This window comes from Panthera pardus, unplaced genomic scaffold (assembly GCF_024362965.1).
Source record: "Panthera pardus isolate Hobbes unplaced genomic scaffold, ASM2436296v1 HiC_scaffold_6, whole genome shotgun sequence".
Taxonomy (NCBI): Eukaryota; Metazoa; Chordata; class Mammalia; order Carnivora; family Felidae; genus Panthera; species Panthera pardus.
Window position 1 is genome coordinate 14,931,772 of NW_026526991.1, and position 21,346 is coordinate 14,953,117.

The 21,346-nt window shown below is 46.6% G+C and overlaps 1 protein-coding gene across 4 annotated transcripts in view; it reads right to left on the reverse strand.

Annotated features, from left to right (window-relative positions):
* The window catches only part of ABTB3 (ankyrin repeat and BTB domain containing 3), a 315,349-nt gene that overhangs the window by 47,098 nt on the left and 246,905 nt on the right, over window positions 1–21,346 (reverse strand). For all 4 annotated transcript variants that reach the window (XM_053895843.1, XM_019446694.2, XM_019446693.2 and 1 more), the window contains 2 exons: window positions 3,457–3,622; window positions 982–1,071 (listed from right to left, as the gene is read on the reverse strand). In XM_053895843.1, the coding sequence (XP_053751818.1) occupies window positions 982–1,071; window positions 3,457–3,622 (256 nt within the window). The remainder of the gene's footprint in view (window positions 1–981; window positions 1,072–3,456; window positions 3,623–21,346) is intronic.

A 21,346-nucleotide genomic window follows, 5' to 3' on the forward strand; every position in this document is an offset into this window, starting at 1 on the left:
GATGCAAAACTAGGTCTATTGCCTGTTTTCCTCAGATGAATATAAAACTCACTAATTAAAAAAAGCACAGTACTAAGACTACAAGAACATCTAATTTTGAACTAAAAAAGTTTTACAGGGTTGCTGAGTTAGGACTGTAGCATGCCAACCTTCCTAGCCTCTGGGGCTGCCAGTTGCTGGCTGCCAGAAAGACAGGATAGGACGTGGTCAAAAAGCGTGATTTCACCTATCACAAGCCTCGTGGTGTGTGTGCGCGAACCAGTATTGACTGAGCCCCAAACTTATGCTAGGTCCTCTTTGTATTTATTTCTTCCAGCAACTCTCTGAGATGGGTGTGATTATTCTCCCCCTGTTGTGGATGGGGATGCTGAGGCTCAAAAAGGTTAAGCCACCTGCCCCAGCACAAAAGCAAGTTACTAAGACTCAGCAGTTTCGGAATTTGAGCTTAAGTGTCAAACTCTAAAGCCTGCGGGGGTGCGCTTCCCACGATAAATACACCACACTGCCTCACGGAAGCTTTGCCATTAGCTTTAGGACCTGTGGCTTCAACTCAGCCAATAGGCGAACCAATCAGGATTTGGTTGGGAGGGGGTAGGATCTGAGGGAGCTACACCTTAGGTCAGGGTATGCGGAGCAGCTCTGTCTTATGTCCTGATGGCTCAGGAGAGAGCTCCCTGCCCTGATCCCAGAAGGAATGGATCAGTAATAAGAATCAGACTCAGTTCAGCTGAGATAAGGGAAGGCTGGTGCTTCTTGTAGCTTCATTGGTTGTTTTTAAATGAAACATGCACGTGGGCAGCTCCCTGGGATTTGGTTGGGCTGGGGCCTCCAGATGGAGGAAATCTACCGGCTGATTTGACCTATTTGCTGGACTGACCGCCCCCAGTGGTGGCTCTCAGGAGAAAAAGCCCCCCCTCTCTTTGCTCATTTTCCCTGGGGGACTGCCAGGCCCAGGGGCCCTGTAGCCCTCTGCACCCTCACCTCGACATTCAGGTCAGCTCCGGCATCCAGCAGCATCTGAACCATTGCCTCGTCCCCACGGACGCAGGCATACATCAGGGGGGTCATGCCCTGTGGTGGGTTAAAAACCAGAGAATGGAGAAGGTTTACAAGGTAGCTGTGTCACTGGACGATAGCAAATGGAAAATCTTACTTGTGTGTAGGTGGCTATGTTTGTACTCAAAATCCAGCATTAAAAAAATAAACGTGCTGCCCTTATGACTCATAAAGTCACAATCCTCCCTATTTTGAAAACCAAAATGAAGGCAAAGAAAAAAGGTGGGGGGTTGCCGTTTTTGCAGTTATCTTTGCTTAAGTTGGAGTATTTTCATTTGTCTGTCCTAAGGTGCAAGAGATCTAAGGGGGTTGGCTAAAACACGTGGCTGGTTTCAACTTACAGGTCTTGGGAACTTTCTGGATTCTGTGGTATCAGTCCTAAGTTATCTAACTCATAAACACTGTTTCCTTGACATTTCTCTCTTTCACAATGTAAGTATCATCTTTGCTCTACACAGCTGCTGGCCAGTGTCGAGGGAAATTGGATGCCTCTGAGCATGCCCCCATCACTGATGTCTGGTTTATCATTTACAAGCAAAAGGCAAGTGAATGAGGAATGGTTTTTAGGAATTCCATATTTGCCAGTGACTCCTGCTTATTTTGAAGTTCCACAACCATTAGAAGGAAGGGATGGATTTTTCAATAAACAGTGTTGAGAAGGTGGCTACTTGGGAAAACGTGCAAGTTAGAGCTTATCTCGCACCATCTACCTGGATCTGTTTCTAGGTGTAAAAGTAATGGTAGAAATCATGAAGGAAAAGCATTACGGTGTTGAGGACCTAAAACCGAAAACATAAACAAAATTGAAAGGTAGGCAATAAATTGAGACATATTTGTCATAGTATAAGAATGGGTTATATGCCTAATATGTAAAGAGCTCTTCTAAATAAAGAAGACAATAAAAGTTCCAGTGAAAAACTGGCAAAAGGTAAGGAAAATATTAATAGGGAGGGGCACCTGGGTGGCTCAGTCGGTTAGGCATCTGACTTTGGTTCAGGTCATGATCTCACGGTTCATGGGTTTGAGCCCCGTGTCAGGCTCTGTGCTGACAGCTCAGAGCCTGGAGCCTGCTTCGGATTGTGTGTGTGTGTGTGTGTGTGTGTGTCTCTCTGCCTCTCCCCTACTCACACTCTGCCTCTCAAAAATGAATAAACAGTTAAAAAAATTTTTTTAAAGATTGATGGGGAAACACATATGTTGTTGGAGGGTGTGTACAAGGAAACAAAGTCTCTGCGAAAGTCATTTCAGAAAGGTTGATGTCTATGAGCCACTACGTCCACTTTTAAGAACTTCCCTAACGATGAACACAGTGTAACGTACAGGATTGCAGAGTCACTATGTTGCACACCTGAAACTACTGTGTCAACTATACTTCGATTAAAAAAAAATTTCCCTAATGAAAAAAAATTCCCTAACGAAATAATCAGGGATTTGAACAAAGACTTGTGTAAATATGTTTAACTCAGCATTATTGATATAAGTAGTGAGAAGCAACCTAAATATCCAACTGAGGTATGGTTAACTGAACAAATAATAGGACCATTTTATGTAGCCATTAAAAGTGATTTAAAAAATAGTATTTAATGATATTGCAAAGTACCTATAATATAAATTGTCGAAAAAGGCAAGATATTATAAATCTCTGTTTTAAAAAAATATAAATGTGTGTGTGTGTGTGTGTGTGTGTGTGTGTGTGTGTGTTAGGGATCCTTGTTGCTCAAGAAAATTCTTAGTTGCTATTCCTTCCCTGGAACTCACTGCATGAGCTGCCCATATGAGAAACAGCTCCATCTGTCCCTTGTGACTTTCCATCTGGGGCTCACATTGAAAACTGCTGTTTGTTTCTCTGTCCGTGACACCTTCATTCACATGGTGTCTCCCTGACTGGTAGACGCACGAGCTTCCCCCTGTACCTCAGTTTCAGGGACTTGGGGGATAGCTGCCTATATCTCTGAGGTGCCTCCCAGGGTTCCCCAGAATGACTTTTGTGTATCTCAAACATACCCTGAAAGTTTTGTAAAAATACTCCTGGAGTTGTTCTGTGATGCAGTAACAGACAGGCAGGCAGAGAACTAATTTTAACCACGCTGAAAAAAGGACTTGAGGGACACATACTAAATATAAATGATGGCTATCTGGGTGATGGCATTATTTCCTTTCTGGAATAGGCCTATTTTTCTCAATTTTCCATTTCAGCTGCAATGATCATGTGCAATTTCTATAAAGATGAACAAGGATATTTTTATATTTTAAAAACCGAAACTAACTAAATAAATAAAAATCACCCTAAGTCACCAGCAGGGGGAGTGTGTGTCCAGTGCCTGCTGTTGGCAAAGTCGTGGGGCAGCGTACCTGGCGGAGGTTGGAGGGGTTGCCTGTTCAGAGACTCGGGCCCTGTACCTGTTCGCTCATGGTGTTGATCCCATCCGGCCCTAGGAGAGACACCGCCTGCTTCACCAGGTCCGTCCGCCCACAGTTCAGCATCCGGAAACCCAGGTCCTGTTTAAACTTGGCTTCGATGGCCACAGCGTCCAGTTTCCGAGAAGCACAAAAGCAGTCGTCGGCCCTAAGGAAGGGAGAGACGATCAGTGGGGTGCAGTGGCTTCCCCAGGAACTGGTCCTTGAGGACCAGTGAGAGTTAGAAAGCACCAAGGATCCTTTGCCTTTGTTTTTCATGTCAACTGCCTGTTCCTAGGCTCCAATTAAAATCTGGATGTCTCGATCCTTTGTCCTTTATAACTGCTGCTGATCTGTCTTCCTCTTTGCTTCCACAGCATACTGAGCTAAGCATGGTGATAGCTAATATTTACTGAATGTTTACTGTGGGCTAGGCCCTCTGCTAAACTCTTCACATGAATCAGTTTGTTCAATCCCCACACAACCTCAAAAGGCAAGTACTATCACTACCCCTCTTTAAACCCTGGGGAAACAGACATAGATAAAGGAGTTGCCCAGGGCCACAAAGCCAACAAGCTGCAGTAAACACTGTCCCAGAACCTCCTTTCATCCCCTCCCCTTGCTAATTCAGAGAGTAGAAACTGAGGAAAGGAGCCAGGTGTTCAGAATTCCTGGTTCTGCTTCTCCCTAAGCCAGTTTGTGGCACAAGGAAAGGTTACGTTTGTGAGGGAACTACCTTCTTTTTTATCGTTGGAGGAAATGAGAGGGGCTATTGTTCCAGAAAGTTTACGGCACCGAGGCTCCCGTTCATCAGTAAGGCTAGGAGCTGGGGGAGAGCATTTGAGGGCCGAACCACAAAGGGAGCCTCAGGAAGTGGGGGGGGGGGGGGGATAGGTATGTGCTTGACTCTTCATTGAGTTTCTGATATATCATTCATCTCTTCTGGCAGCGGAACCTTGGGCAGAAGTCTACCCTGAAATATAAACCCAGCTGTAGGAGATACAAGGGCTTGGACAGGAGACCATAAGAATTTGCTTCTGGCCACCAGGGGGAGCTGATACAGTGAAGATAGAAACCAGAGTAAAAGACTGGAAGCTTGGTGTTGATGTGGGGTCTAATCTGCATGCCCACCTGAGCAGCTGGGTGTCAGGCTAGGTCCCCAACAGCCTATTTGTACAAGCACAGTTGCCCAGGACCCTGGACTCCGGGGTTAAGACCTTTTCGTGGCAGGCAGGGGAGCCAAGACCACCCAACACTGTTGGAGGACTTTCTGGGCACGCCTGAGGTCTCCCCAGGTGGTGGGAGAGGACTGAAAGACCCTGGGCCTCAGCATCCAAGATGCAATCCCCTAGGGCACAGAATGGAGCTATGCCATAAGGCATGGTACATGGGGCTTTGGACTTGGGACTCTTACAGCGAGGGTGGCTAGATTTAGCAAACCGAAGTGTGCTGTAGCAAATGCGGTGTGGAACAAATCTACACTAAAACACTGCTTATTTGAAATTGAAAGTAAATTTGTTTTGTTTTGTTTTTTTTTGACTTGGGAAAGGGCAGAGCCATCTGTCATGATTTGAAAAGAGTCTGAGGACTTAAAAACTGAGAACAAACTGAGGGTTGATGGGGGGTGGGAGGGAGGGGAGGGTAGGCGATGGGTATTGAAGAGGGCATCTTTTGGGATGAGCACTGGGTGTTGTATGGAAACCAATTTGATAATAAATTTCATACATTAAAAAAAAAATGAAAAGAGTCTGAGGAGAGACCATGGATCCCAGCATCTCCAGAGTTAGAGGAGAAACCCCAAGTGGGGTGGCAGGCTTCATCGGAGTTCCCTAAAAAAGTGGTTAAGAAAGAAGCTTCAGGCCAAATGGACAAGACAGAGCAAAGCGGGTGAGGGCAAGGTGCTGGGGCATACAGCAGAGGCTTCTGGAGGGGGAAAAGTGGGTGTTTGCATGTGTTGTGTTGACATGTCTGGAGCCTTGAATGGGTCAGGTGCATGTGCAGATCTTGGGGAGGTATCAGATTTGACTAATTGTAAGGAAAACTTTTCTTCGAAAAGACCATTATCTAGTTCAGGAAGAGGTTGGTTTGTGAACTCAAGAGCCTCCTTCTTAAGAGCAAAGATGCTATGAATTGTCATTGTCAGTGAATTTGCCATCTCCTCTCTCCTGTCTGCATTTTGTTTTTTCTCTGGAGTCAAGCTGAATTCCACGTGACTGGATAAATGTAACTGAGCACCTACTGTGTGGGGGCACCATGGCAGGGGGCTAGGAGGTGGAAGACACAGACCCCGCCCCGTGTTCCCCGAGCGCCCAGACTCGTAAACCAATAATTCCAAGAACATCAGGACAAGTGTTTACCAGCTACAGAGGTCCTTGATTTTAATTAGAAAGAGACAAATGGCAAGAAAATTACTGTAGCAAAGATGATGAGAATTGTTATTATAGGAAGCTAATGTTTACTGAATTCTTGCTTTTGAAATCTAAGTTCTTTCCATGTATTAAGTCATACAATCCTCACGACAAGCCCATGACATAGGGGCCCCATTCCAGAGGTGAGAAACCTGCCCAAGGTTCATCACGACAAGCCCATGACATAGGGGCCCCATTCTAGAGGTGAGGAACCTGCCCAAGGTTGACCAGCGATCTGACACCCCAGTATGACCCTGCTCGGTGGGACCTGGCACTTTTCCATTGTGCTGGTGTGCCCACATATAGAGGTGCCTTCTGTTTTTTTTTTCAAGTGTTTATTTTTGAGAGAGAGAGAGAGAGACAGAGCAAGAACACAAGTGAGGGAGGGGCAGAGAGGGAGGGAGACACAGAATCCCAAGCAGGCTCCAGGCTCCGAGCTGTCAGCACAGAGCCCAGCGTGGGGCTCAAACCCATGAACTGCAAGATCATGACGACCTGAGCTGAAGTCAGACATTTTATCCAACTGAGCCCCCCCAGGTGCCCCTATACAACTGCCTTCTTGAGCGCATCTCCTGGATGTCTCCCAGGGTCCTCACATCTAGTATGTCCAAAATGCAACTTGTTCTTAACACGTCCACCCCCTGCCCTCCCAACCTGTCCCCCAGTCATCCTGTCTCCATGAATGGCACCATTGTCCACCCAGGTGCTCAGGCCAGAACCTTCTCCCACGCTCAGGTCCATTCCATCAGCCGTTGATTTTGCCACCCAAATCCCAAATCCGCCCACTGCCCTCCAGCTCCACTGCCCACATACTGGTTCCAAACCCCAGCCTCTCTTGTCTAGTAGTGCAGTGGCCTCCTCACTGGTCTGTCACTTCTATTCTTTTTGCCATCCAAACCAGTTTCTTACACAAGGCAAGAGTGAGCTTAAACTGTAAATAAAACTGTGTTGTGCCTCTGCTTAAATAAGACCTTCCAATGCCTTCCCATGTACTGAGAATAGAATCCAGTTCCCCCAGGATGGCCCACAGGACTCTGCAGGGGTGGGGTCTGTCCTGCTCTCCCACCCTTCCTTTGGCAGGGGCCACTCTCCACTGGCCAATCTCTCTCCTGACTTGAGGACTTTATTCTTGCCCTTCCCCCTCCTGGCCCCTTCTCACCCCTCAAATAGGAGCTTGAATGTCACGTCCAAAGGAGGCCTTCTATAACAATTTCATCCTTCCTTTTGTTAGCACCTTTTACAATCTGTGACTACTCTCTATTCATTCTATCTATCTATCATCTATCTATCTATCTATCTATCTATCTATCTATCTATCTATCATCTATATATCTTCTTATTTCTTTTCTCTATGAGGCTGTCAGCCTCCTGGGGGCAGGACCACATCTATCTTATGCCTGTGTTATGTGCTTAAAGCATGTGGTATTAACTGATAGGTAAGCCATGCACAGCCTGCCCTTTATTCCTGAGAGCAGGCCCCAGGAAACACCTGTTTTTCAAGAATTCCTCAGTCATACAAAGTAAGTAATGATTCTGGTTACTGAATTTTACTGGCTAAAGCAGGTAAGAAACATCTTCTTTTTTTTAATTTTTTTTTTTCAACGTGTTTTATTTATTTTTGGGACAGAGAGAGACAGAGCATGAACGGGGGAGGGGCAGAGAGAGAGGGAGACACAGAATCAGAAACAGGCTCCAGGCTCCGAGCCATCAGCCCAGAGCCTGACGCGGGGCTCGAACTCACGGACCGCGAGATCGTGACCTGGCTGAAGTCGGACGCTTAACCGACTGCGCCACCCAGGCGCCCCAAGAAACATCTTCTATAAAGGTTTCTGTTCAACTGGTTTGTTAGAGAATTAAACTCTGCCAAATTTAAATTCCTGCAGCATTCCTGTAAACACGACTCAGAGCTCGATTTACTGTCTCTGGAAAGCCTCGGAAGGATCTACCACCAAAGACCAATAGGTCCCCCTGTGCCTGCCTAAGTGTGGGACTTATTTATGCAGAAATCCACTAAGCCGGTCACCCTGGGGCTTCACCAGAAGGTGATCAGCTTTGCGGTTTCCCTTCCAGTGGCTTTCAACGATGCCATGAAAAAGTCTGATCAATTTAAATAAGAGGTCAGCTACCGAGGTAGTCAATTTCTCTGATTTCTCAAGGGCCCTGGCCCCAAGAGATTGGCTCAGTATTTTCCACCACTTCAAGAATGTGACTTCAGAAAGATGTTTTCCAGGAAGCCTGCAGGCCTGAGCACACACACACGGCAAGTAATCGGGTTTTCTCCCCTAGGAAGGAGTCGGCATTGAGGCGGGATGTTGGTGCATTCTGCTGGTCTCTTGATCCACTCCCAGTGACGAATGGGAGCTGGTGAGGCCTCAGACACGTTTTACTCACGTATGAATTTTTAAAGCTAGCACACATAGTAGTTGTGAGCATGAACTCTGATTCTCAGTTCTATTTAGCAGCTGTGTGATCTTGGGGCAAGTCACTTAACCTCTCTGTTTTTGTCTTCTCATCGGTAAAATGAGTTTAGTAATAATACCTTCCTCACAGGATTTTGGGTGTGGATGAAATGAGATAAACCATGTATAGTGCTTAGAAGGAAACAGAGTTTAGCACATGACTCTCGTTAAATGTTACAGATCTCCTATTACGATCATTATTGTAAATCACCAAGCAAGGTGCATACTGGAGAGACCACACTGAATTTGGAAGAAGCAAATACAGAGACTCGGAGACTGAAGAACACTGTAATAACAGTGTTTCTTAAGGTCTCAAATAGACACCACATCTAACCATTTTCACCAGAATAAAGGCAGTCCTTCTCCCAGTGGGGAAACCCTGGCCCCCAGAGAGACTGCCATGCCCCAGCATGGTTTTGCCAGCAAGCTGTAAGGGAAGAAAGGGGGAACGGGGGTCATGCCTGATGAAAGTCCAGTTTCTGGAATAATTCAACAAGCAGGAAATGGCAGAACAGAGCCACTCAAGGTACTGTGGGCCTGCCCGGCCAGGCTCCCAGCCCCTCTTTTCTTTCCCACGACCTGGACCAATCCTGATCCCATGGGTGCTAGAAAGTGCCGGCAGTTCCCAGGCTCCCTGAGCGCTGACTCTGGGCTAACTCTGGGAAGCCTGTCCCCAAGGGTGTGGGCTCCGAAGTGTGACTGCCTGGGCTTGTCACCTGGCTCTACCTTCACTAACTGCTTATGCTGTGCACCTAACCCTGCACAGGTAACTTAAACTCATTCCATTTTCTCACCTGTAAAATGGGGACACTAACATTTATACACATTTTACTGATTTAATAAATATTTATTAGTTCTTACCGTGTACCAGGCATATTATAAGCTTTTTTTTTTTTTTTTTTTACAAATATGAACATGTTCAATGCTCACAATAACCCTGTGAAGAAGGCATTATTGTTATTTACCTATTTTATAGACAAGGAAAAATGGGGCAGAGAGAGGTTAATTAACTTGCTTATTGTCACATAGCTAATAGGGGTCAGGATTTAAAGCCAGGCAGTCTGGCTCCAGAGTCTGTCCCAATAACCACTCTGTACAGCCCAGGTTTTAGCAATGTGCTGGCAATCACAGGGCATCCATGCATGATTCTGGGATCTGAACCTCAAAGGCCCAAACAGTCCCCGCAACCATGACCTTCCCTCGTCAGTAATAAAGAAGCCACCCTTTATTGCATAGCTCACTGTGTGCTAGGCAGCATACTAAGTGCTCAATTCCTCCCACTTCAACTGACCTCTCCTTGAAGGTCTTATCATTATTCCCTTTCTACTGACAAGGAAACTGAGGCACAGGGCTGAGTGCTCGACCCCAAAGCCTGTCTCCCATGGGGCAGACGGAACCCAGCGCTCAAGACCAGAGTTCATATCCCTTTGTGCTTCATACTTGAAACCCGGGACAGGTGGCTTAACCTCTCTGGGCCTGTTTTCCCATCTGCAAAGCAGGGTTGACAGCAGCACTTCTGTCCCCAGCAGCTGTGACAAGGATCCAGAGGTCGTACTTTTGAACCACCCAGCACCGTCGTGATAACAACTGCCCGATACGGAGAACGCACCATTTTGTAATTGTAGGTCCTCTTTCCAGGGATTTAATCAGGCCATCTGGAAGTCCCCCACCTCCCCATCCTCCCAACGCCGCACTTCTCCAGTCCTTTCCTTGCCCCCAAGGCCCTTTCCAGCTGCTGTGGGGCCCAGTGCCTCTGAGCGTGGCCCTCACTGCGACCCAGCTTACAGAGCCTGAGACAGTTCTGCCGTGGCTCTCAATGCTTCTCACTTCCCCTTCAGGTTTTTGTTCTTGTTCATCTGGGTCTTACCAGTAGGCTGGCAACCCGGGACAGAGCAACTTCCCAGGCCTTTCTCAGAGGCTGTGGCCAGAGGTCAGCTTGGGAGGGGAGGCCATGTGAGGGGTGGAGTCACTTTGCTCTGCTCCCATGGAAGATACCAGTGCCCACCATGGTGGGGCACAGGCGGAGATATTTGGCCACTGTAGGGATCACCCTGGGAAGGTGCAGCCCTCCTCTGCCCCCCGGGCCCCAGGACCTGTGATTTGGCATATAGTACAGTTCCCAAGGGCTTGAGATCACATAAGTTGCCTTGGAACAGAGTAAAGATATTAACAGTAGTCAGAGAAATAGTGAAGATTTACAGTTTTCCTAACACATTCTAGTTAATTCTAATAATGGCATTGACAGGTAGCTTTCCCTATGCTAACCATTTCCCATGTAATAGCTCACCTCATCCTCAAGATAACCCAATGGACTGGGCACTGTTCTCTCTACTTTACAGATGAAAAACCTGAGGCATGGAGGTTATGTCACTTGCCCAAGGTCACATAGCACATAGGTGGTAAAACCGGCATTCGACCCCCCTGGTCCGACTCCTGAGCCCACGCTCGCATCCTGCTTAAACCCTCACAGGAGCCCCCAAAGCAAGCATCCGTACCCCCATTTTACAGACGAGGAAGCAGAGACCAAGAGAAGTTAAGCATCCTGTCCTAAAGTCACTTGGCTCCTTCCATCTCCATTTCAGCCCAGACCTGTCTCATCTCAATGTCAGACTTGGGTGTGTGTGTGATCTCCCACACTCTGTCAGCCGAATTCCACAGAATCTGACATTAACGAATGCTTACTGTGTGCCACGCACACTGGGGGGTCCAGAGAGCCCACCTGGATGAGATTTCTTCCCCGAGAGACTTGGAGGCTAGGGGACATGCCACGATTCATTCATTCCCACATACCGTTCACTGAACACCAGCAACAGGCAGGTACAGGGTTAGGTGCTGGGGTCCCGCAGCAAGCGAGCCAGATCAAGCCCTGCCTTCTCAGGCTACACGGACAGAAGGATACTGAGCAAGTTGTTGGCTCCACTGGTGACCACGTAATTGAAAATGGACGTGTCTTGGGAGAAAAATGAGAACAGAACCCTAACTCAAAGTAGTAACCGAGAATCGAGTCCCTGGCCTTTCCTGTTCCTCGGGGGGGATGCTAGAGAGATTTATGATGTCGAGAAGGAGACAACAGGTGCTGATTTCATTATCTGGATCTTCAGGAACTCACTGAAGGGTGGTGGAGACAAAGTGATGTTGATGTATATGCCAATATAGCCTATTTCCTGGCTGCGTAACCTTGGGCAAGTTCACCCATCTCTCTCTGGGCCTCCATTTCCCCATCTATAAGATGGGGAGAACCAGTACCCGTGTTCAGGTTTTGTGAGGAATAGGTGAGACAGTGCATACGAATCTATTTTGGCTATTCTGGAGGCCCTGTTCAAATACAGACACGTGGCTAGAGGATGTGGGATGTGGAACCCTGGTACAGACTATGGATTTCTAGAAGATGTGCACATATTTCAGCCACCTGAAACGCAGCACGCACATTACAGGCACTCAGTGCCCCTAGTACCTCTATGGGAACTAGGGTAATATGTTGGCTATGAAGCAACATGTAAACTAGGCATGGAAAACAGGGTTAATCTCAGGCTCCAACTCTGATTCACTAGTGCGGCTGGTTGCAGTATGGTGTGGTTGGTTGGGGTATGGTGTTAAGGAAGATTCTGAGGCCATGTCAAGGCTTTGCCAGGAAAGAGGGGCATGTAGGACCCAACAGAACAGTTCTGAAAGTAACTGGTAAGGCAGAAATAGGGCCAAGATAAAGGCTCAGATGAATGTGACTTTAGGTCGTGGCTGCACCACCCATCAGCTGTGTGATCTTGGATGAATCCCATTTCCTTCAACAGCCTCAGTTTCCTTATCCAGAAAATGGGGGTGTTAGGCTGGTCAAGCTCTTGGGTGCCTCCAAGCATGGACATTCTCTGAGTTTATCCCATGTTTTCTGGTGCTCATGTATTATCCCTTACTAGGCAACAGCTTTCCTCCCTGGCTTCATCCCAACATTTTAGCTTCTCTGTCTTTGCTCTTATTTCATGCAAACACTTATTCGTGGCCAAGGGGATCATCTGGGAAAGGAATGTGTCGCAATGACCACCACCTTCCAGCATCCATTCTCCACCCCCTCCTTATAGTAATACAGCATCTTCTGCCCTCACTGAGTTTTGGCATGGCACATGGCTGTCCGGTTAGAAATTATATTTCCCCTTGTGGTCAGTGACAGCCATTTGACTAAGTTCCATTTCCCCCTCCCCAGCTGATAAACAGACTTGCCCACGTCCTAGCTCTGACTGTGCAGGTGAGCCCAATGCACTAAGGCAGGGCTGGCAAAGTTTTTCTTTTTCAAGTTTATTTATTTATTTTGAGAGGGACAGACAGTGTGAGTGGGGGAGGGGCAGAGAGAGAGAGAGGGAGACACAGAATTCCAAGCAGGCTCCGTGCTGCCAGTACAGAGCCCAACGTGGGGCTTGAACTCATGAAACTGTGATATCATGACCTGAGCCAAAACCAGGAGTTGGACGCCTGCTTAACCAGCTGAGCCACCTAGGTGCCCCAAGTTGGCCAAGTTTTTCTTAATGAATGAGGTAGCCGCTATTTTAGGCTTTAGGATAGATGGTCTTTGTTGGGACTACTCAGGTCTGCTGTTGGGGCTTGAGGACAGCCAGAGGCAACAGGCAAACAAATAGGTGTGACTGTGTTCCCATAAACTTTTGTTAAGAAAAAAGCCAGGCTGACTTACGGGACATAGTTTGCTGATGCCTGCTCTAAAGGAATTGCAGAGCAACAAGATGGAAGGAATTTGGGTCTTCAGGGAGATCTTGTGAAGCAGAGGTGCCCCATGAGCTTGCACTGGCTGATGTATTACACGATGGAGAAATAAACATCTATTATAGTTACGTCACTGTACTTTGAGATACTCTTATCATTTGTCTAACTAATACAGGAGCTAAGAAAGTAACTGCCCTTTATGGCTACTCTCCGAATACATCAGAATGGAAAAATACCTTTCCTAGAATTTAAAGGGCCAGATTGGGCTGCTTTCTCCCATTTCCTAATTTCTGTGTCTCTAGATAAGAATACGAGAGTCTGTAGGTCCAAGGCAGGGGTTTACTGCTATAGAGTATGTAGGAGAATAAGGTTCTTGGGTTTCATTTATAAGGGTCTGGTGGCCCCCAGGATAAAAGCAAGACAATGTGCTCTCAGTGTGCCAGCGGCTACACTGGCCAGGCTGCCTGGGGGGATCCTGAGGGTGTACCAGGGCCACAGGTGCCTGGCCCTAGTTTCCCAGTTTATTGACCTCCTACCTGGAGAAGGTCAGCCTGGGGGAGGTGGGGGATGGGGGCACAAAGCCAAGAATTGGCTGGTTTACACTTTTAGGGAAAAGCAGCCCTGTGGTTCTCAAAGAGCCACGAAGACAGCCACGTTCTGTTCCTGCTGCAAGGCACAGGAGGTCTGACCGGAAGAGAGTTTCAGGAAGCAGGGAGAGGTGCAGGGTGTGGGTGCAGAGGGGCAAACTCTAGGCCAGGGCAGTCCTAAATCCCATGCTGCTGGCCGGCACAGGGTTTGGAAACAGCCTGAAAACTTTCATGTGGGGCACCCACGTGCCCAGTCCTCTCTGTGGTCCTTCATCATGCTGGGTCCACTCATGTGTGTGCCCTGCCTGGCCTCGGCCTCAGAGTTTGGACCCGGGCCTAGCTAAGGATGAATGCGGTCAGTTACAGATATTAAGAATTTAAGATTTAAGAACTCTTCATTAATTCATTCTGATCACCTATTACTTGTCAGGCAGTGTGCAAGGCACTAAGTGCTTCCACACTCAGAATATTTTATTGGTTCCCTGGGGCGCCTGGGTGGCTCAGTCGGTTAAGTGTCTGACTCTTGATTTTGGCTCAGGTCACGATCTCACAGTTTGTAGGATTGAGCCCCCCGCAGCGGGCTCTGCACCTACAGTGCGAGGCTGCTTGGGATTCTCTCCTCTCTCTCTCTCTCTCTCTCTCTCTCTCTCTCTCTCTCTGACCCCACCTTGCTCATGTTGTCCCTGACAATAAGTAAATGTAAAAAGTATTTTTTTGGTTCCCTAATAATAATAATAATAGCAAACACATATCATTTATTGTGTGCCAGGAACGGTTTCAATTTTACATATATATATATATATATATATATATATATATATATATATATCCTACACACACCTGTGAATGAGTGGGTGTCTGTATATACATGTAAAATATGTATGTATACACACACACAGATACTCATTCATATATATCATCTTACCTAATCCTTACTTTAACCCTACACAATTTATCTTCAGCTTTCAGAAGAAGAAACTACAGCACAGAGAGGCTAAGAAACTCACCGAGGTCACAGAGCCACCAGGTGGTAGGACTGGTTCAGTCCTACCTGTCTGTAGGTAGGCTGTTGCTGGAGCCCAGCTCTTATCGCCCCAGCCCACTGCCTGTCGGTTCTAGCAAAGGTCTTCCACAAACACATAGATTCTATGCTGACACTGCCTGGGTCACTGCTAGATGCCAGGTGCTGTGCAGGATGCCAAAGAAACATAAATTCCCACTCACAGGCCTCAAACTCGAGGCCCTCTTGTAACCGCCCCTCCCGAGAGGTCCCCATCACCCAACCATTTCTTCTTTTATTTTTTATTTATTTATTTTTTAGTTTTGAGAGAGGGCCAGCGGGGGAGGGGCAGGGAGAAAGGGACAGAGGATCTGAACCGGGGCCTGCGCTGACAGCAGCGAGCCCCGTGCGGGGCTTGATCTCATGAACTGTGAGATCATGACCTGAGCCAAAGTCGGATGCTCAGCCGACTGAGCCACCCAGGCGCCCCCATTTCTTCTTTCTCGCCCTTCCAGCCAATATGGCCTGCCGCCCACTCGGCACACAAGCCTCCCGACTGCTTTCTGGTCTGCATGCACAGTGTGCCCCTCGCTTCAGATCCTCTCCCCGTATCCTGCTTTCCTTCAAATCCTATTCCAGATACAAGTCCCACCTAACAGCTTTTGGCTTGCAGCATCCCAGAATGTCGGTGCTGAAAGAGAGCACTGGGGCCAACTCCTAACCTTCCTAAGATCAGGAAACTGGAAGCCTGAAAAGGGTTAACTAATCTGAAGCAGTTACAGACGCATTTAGGAGCAGAATGCACGTCTTCGGCTAGGGCTATTTAGCAAGTCTCTCTATGGATACCTGTAGGCTTGTGTAGGGCGGCGATTCTCAATCAGGGGCGCTTTTGTCACCCAGGGGACATCTGACGATGTCTGGAGACAGTCTGGGTTGTCATGAATAATGAGGTGCTCCTGTTGTCTCGTAGGTACAGGAGACTGATGCTATTGCATAGGACAGCATCCCCCTTCCCCAAACAAAGAAAAATCCAGCCCCAAATGTCCACAGTTGAGACGGGTTGAGGTTGAGAAATCCTGGGAGAGGGTAATAACATTTTTTTTTTTTTTTTTTTTTGCATTGTCTCTTCTATATCAAGCGGTTCCCATTACAGGATTCTGTAAGCGTGACAATAAAATGGTAGCTTCAGAAATGAATCGTGAAATGACAATTCAGAAGACGACAGGCCTGACTTGGATACCAGCCCCTGGCCCCCCTCCTCAACACACTTTCCCAAAAAAGCCACATTCCATTTCATAGGCTTCAAGTCCCCTAGTGGATGAGTTTTTCCTTTTCTTTTGGGTAGCAAAAAGATGAACAAATTGAGACTGTTCTGTGCTGAAGTAAGTCACACCAAGTTCTCTGTGCACCTTTCTAAGGAAGAAAAAGTATATATTATTGCAGCGAATGGAACATGTAACAGTGCAAAGTTCCTAGGAGAAATCTTTGTCCAAAAATGGTGTCTACCTGCTGTTTAATGCTGCTATACCAAAGTACAGAGAAGGGCCGGCTCATTAACCTGACTTGGATAAGGTAAAGAAAGTGTGAGTTCACGTGCTCCTCCCAGCTAATCTTTTCTGCCTTGGGAGAGATCCCAAGGGGCCTGGAACCTTTCTCCTCTTTAGAAGTAGATGGCCAGTTAGTGGCAAAACCCACTGTGTTTGCCTCCCTGCAAAACAAATTCTGGGTCCATTCAAATATGTGAAAAAAGAGGTCTCTCAAACGCAAGGGCTACAAACACCCAGGAGAATGAAACTAGTGTGCTCATTTCTGAATGTGCTGTCATGTGATTTTGAGTAGAAAATGACGAAGCATCATTACACATCTCTTGCTTTGGCATCATGGCTTATTTTAAAAGAGTCGAAAATAAAGCCTATCCTTTGGAGAAAAGAGTCACCCCTAATTTTGGCAAGGCCTTAACGTATCCCTTTTTGGCAGAGACTGGTTATAGTCCCTCAGAGAGTTCTTTATCTCCTTCATGTATTGTTATAGGACCTGAATTTTTAGCTGCCCAGAGAAAGATGATAACTCCCCAGCTCCCTGACGAGCAGATGTGGCCAAATGACTAAGTGCTGACCAACAGGAAGTAAGGGGAAGTGAGGTGTGCAGTCTCTGGGGTCTGCTCTATCCTTCTACTTTTCCTCTGCCCACGAGGGAGAGAGGAAGTCCCGGTGGGTGGAACCAGCCATATGGCACCACTCAGAGGAAGGTAGCACCTAAAGAATGGTGGAGCAACAAGAGGGAAGGTGCCTGGATCCCTGAGGTGGAGACGCCATAACAGCCCCGACTGCTTATGCCTGGATTCTTGTACGAGGGAGAATTTTAAACTCCTCTCTTATCCAATCCAAACTACAGGTATTTTGCATGTCTGTTACACCTAATGAATCTGTATGCTAATGAATCCATTCCGCAGGTTTTTAAATTAAAATCAGTTCAGGAAAGCACGCAGCAAGTGCTAAGTACCCGCTACCTATTATGTTAGGTGCTGGAAATTCAAAGAGAAAAGCACACACCCCATCCCCCAAGGAATCTAGAAAGAGCTAGTGGTCTTCTATTTAACAGTTTTCACAAACACACACACACCTATTCCCGTGGTATGAGAGCAAAGTTTGAGTGTTACAATTCCAACATTCCCAGTGACAATAGCCCCATAGGATGCTCTATGACGGGTACACAAATGATTTCTGTAAAAGGCCGACTAGGAAATATTTTAGGCTTTGTGGGCCATACGGTCTCTGTCATAAGTACTCAACTCTGCCACTGTGTGAAAGCAAAGTGTGAAAGCAGCCACAGGCTATATAATAAGCAAATGGGTATGGCTGTTTGTCCAGGCAATTTTATTTGTAAAACTAGGTGGCAGACAGCTCTGGTTTGCCAACCCTTGTTCTATGGTAAAATATTTAAACAGGATAACCTTCTCTTTGGGATTTACAAGAAACACAGCATGTTAAAAGCATGGAGAAAGTTTTTTTTTTTTTAAAGCCTATTTAATTTTACTTTGCCAGTGTTCCCCAAATTTGAGCCTCTTAACACTTTTTTTAAAATAATGCTTATTAATATCCCATAACTGGCCTTCTAAATATGCTGTTGCAAACACTGGCTAAGTAACTTTTATTGTTAATAAATTAATTTAGGCACACATAAAAGAAAAAGCAATACAATGACCACCTATATGCTTACCATTATAATTATATTTATAAATATATAAAGCATTATAATTACAAAGTCCCTTAGACCCCCCTCCTGATTCCATCATTTCATCTACTTCCTGAGATTACCCTATCTCATCAGTTTGAATTTATCATCCTCATGCATGCTTTAGATGTTTTACTGCGTTTATTAAATTCCTGATAATATATAGACTGTTTTGCATGTTGGTAAACTTTATGTAAATGTTAGCACACTACACAAATCCTGTCTCAATTTGCTTTTTTTTTTTTTTTTCACAATATTACATTTCTGGGATTTGACTGTGTAATAACATGTAGATCTGGTTCATTTATTTTCCTTGCTACTTGGTATGCCATTGAATGAACATTTACTTCTTCTCTTGTAGACAGCTTGTTTCTTTTCCCCTTTCTTCATTTTTCAATTATAAACACAAGATGAACACCTGACTTCCATGTGGAGGAGTTTCTCTAGGGTATAAACCTAAGAGTAGAATTATGTGTTTCCAAGTTTCCTTGAAAGTGGACTCAGAGTCCCCTTCAGTGCTGTATAGGAGTTCTGACTGTTCTAGATCTTTGCTCAAATCTGGTATCATCAGACTGTCACTTTTTTGCTGACCTGATGGGTGTGAAAGGCATGCCTAGGTGTGGTTTTGAATGCACTTCAGGATTATAAGTGAGGCTCAGCCCTCTTCATAGATTTCTGGACCATGTGGTAGCATATTTCCACGTTAAGCATTCACAGGCATCTTTGGCACTGGTCAATGCTATGTTAGATTTGCACAAGAGGCTGCCATGCACCTGAATTTCTTCTTCTTTTTTTTTTAATGTTAGTTTATTTTTGAGCGAGAAAGAGAGAGACAGACAGAGCATGAGTGGGGGAGAGGCAGAGACAGAGAGGGAGACACAGAATCCAAAGCAGGCTCCAGGCTCCGAGCTGTCAGCACAGAGCCCAATGCGGCACTCGAACTCACAAACCTTGAGATCACGACCTGGGCTGAAGTCGGATGCTTAACTGACTGAGCCACCCAGGCGTCCGGCATCTGAATTTCTAAGAGATTCTAAGGCTGGAGACTGTACGAGGTGGGCCTCATTCAAAGTTACTTTCACACTTCCTGATGTTGATTCTTTGGAGCTACCCCCTTCAGCAGAGAGAACGGGGCTTTGGAGTCTGTAGACAGACTTGGTTCAAATCCAAGACAGGACACATTCTACATGTGATAGTGGGTAGGTTTATGAACCTCCTGGAGCCCCAGTGTTCTCAGATGTGCAAAGGAAAATCGAGCCCTTTCAGAGAGCTGAATGGAGCAGAGCATGAGAAGCACCCAGGACAGTGTCTGGCCCAGGCAGGTTCTTGATTGTTAGTTCTTCTATCATCTGCTAACATACAGGAGAGACCATGAGCTGAACCTCTACCCGTTTCTTTCACCTTCTGCATGCCTCAGTTTCCCCCACAGGTAAAAGTGTCATTCCCATGTGCACGCCTAATGTTAGGCCACAAGACTGAATAATCTTCAGGGCTAGACAGGCCTTTGGAGATCATCAAGTCTGGTGATTCTTAATGTTTTATAGAGAAATTTAATGAGCTGATGAAAAGGAAGTTCATTCTGGAAAAATGGCACAGACAACAGAACATCGTGGTGCCTAGAAACTTGCTGAGTGATTGGGACCCGCTCCTTTGCTCTTACCCAAAGCACCTTTGTTGTCATGGTTTTGAACAAAGTACTTTGTACTAAGTACATGCCTTTGAATCAGTACCGGTTGCCTAATTGCTAAGGGAAGAGAATATTCCTGTGTTAAGTATTATTTTAAACTAGAATTTGAGAGATTTGCTAGCAGATAAGTAAATAAAGCACCCTGGACAGAAATTTAACAGACTCAAGAGGAGGCCAAACAAAACAAAACAAAAAAAGGTCCCTGTTCCCAGGAAGCCAAATCCCATATGGCAAACAAAGTACACACCCTCACAACTGCCAGCTGGGATCGGAAGCTCCAATTTGGAAGCGAGCCCCAAATGCCATTTAAGATGTAGTTCTCTGTGTTGCCGTGAAGCATCAACTGTGTTTCTGTTTTGCTTTTAACACTTGGAAAGCTCAGAACAAATTCCAAGTGTTGGCAAACTGTCTGTCGCCTGCAATATGGTTTCCGCCCACGCCAGGCTGCAGAAAGCAAAGGGTGCTGTGCACCCCTCACCGGCATGCCCGGTGGCATCCTTTCGTCTGCATCTTCTGTGCTGGCACAGCAACCTGGGGTTCCGGTGAGCCCTCTCCGTCTCGGTTCCCTTGGTGACCGCTGCCTCTTCTGTGGCCTAGGGCCTCTCTTCCCTCGTGTCACGGTGAGGCCTCTTCTTCAGTCCCTTCCTTGGGACGCTCTCACCCGCACCTGTGACATCAGTGGCCACCCATCTGCCAGCGTTGCCCCCAAAGGCCTCCTTAGTGTGACCTCTCTTTGAGCTCCACACTTGCTTACCCACGTCTCCCATGTCGAAGCCTGTTCTCATCTGTGTCAGGCCAGGAAAAGTCTTAGTCATTTAGTACAGTAGCAGCACAGTAACAACCTTCTGCATCATTCATTCGTTCATTCATTCATTCTACTGGGCCCCAACTAAGTGTCAAGCTCTGTGGTAGGCCCCAGAATTCAGGTATCTGATTTCTTCTTCTTCCTCTTCTTTTTTTAAAATGTTTATTTGTATTTGAGAGACAGAGAGACAGAGTGTGAGTGGGGAAGGGGCAGAGAGAGAGGGAGACACAGAATCTGAAGCAGGCTCCAGGCTCCGAGCTGTCAGCACAGAGCCCGATGCGGGGCTTGAACCCATGAACTGTGAGATCATGACCTGAGCCGAAGTCGGATGCTTAACTGACTGAGTCACCCAGGAGCCCCTCAGGTATCTGATATCTGCCCTAGCCAAGTAAGCCAGCTGTCTGAGATAAAGTCCATGCTGCAAGACCCTATCTTCTAGAATATTCTATGCCCCCTAACCTCTTCCCTAACTTCTGCTCACTTGGGGCAAGGCCCTGCCAATGGGGAGCCATATCTGCCACATACATTCTCCTTTCCTTCTGCTGTGTCTTCTCCCTACTGACCCCACCTCAGGTCACAAATGCAGCTGGTGATGGGTGCTCGATTGCTTTGAAGAAGTGTGGTTGTCTAACCATTGATGGCCTTCAAAATCTCCTACTTGTCACTGGGGTGGGAGAGTGTCCCCCTAGCCAGTTGGCTGGGTTGAATCTCTTCCTGCACCCTCGGGGGGCTGGCTCACCAGCAGAGAGAGGAGGGTAGAGGCCTCAGCCTGGGCTACAAACCACATCCCAGATGGTATACTACCACATGCATTGAGACACTTATTTCTGCTCTCTACCAGAGGAAGCTGAGGCTATTGTTTTTGGTAACCAGGAGGTAACCTTCTGGGTCCAGAGTGGAGAAATAAAGATAATCGCTAATATCCAATGTGCATTTACTATGACGCAAGTATACTACGTGGTTTACATGCTACATGGTGCTAATAAATACATATTATTTTACTTGA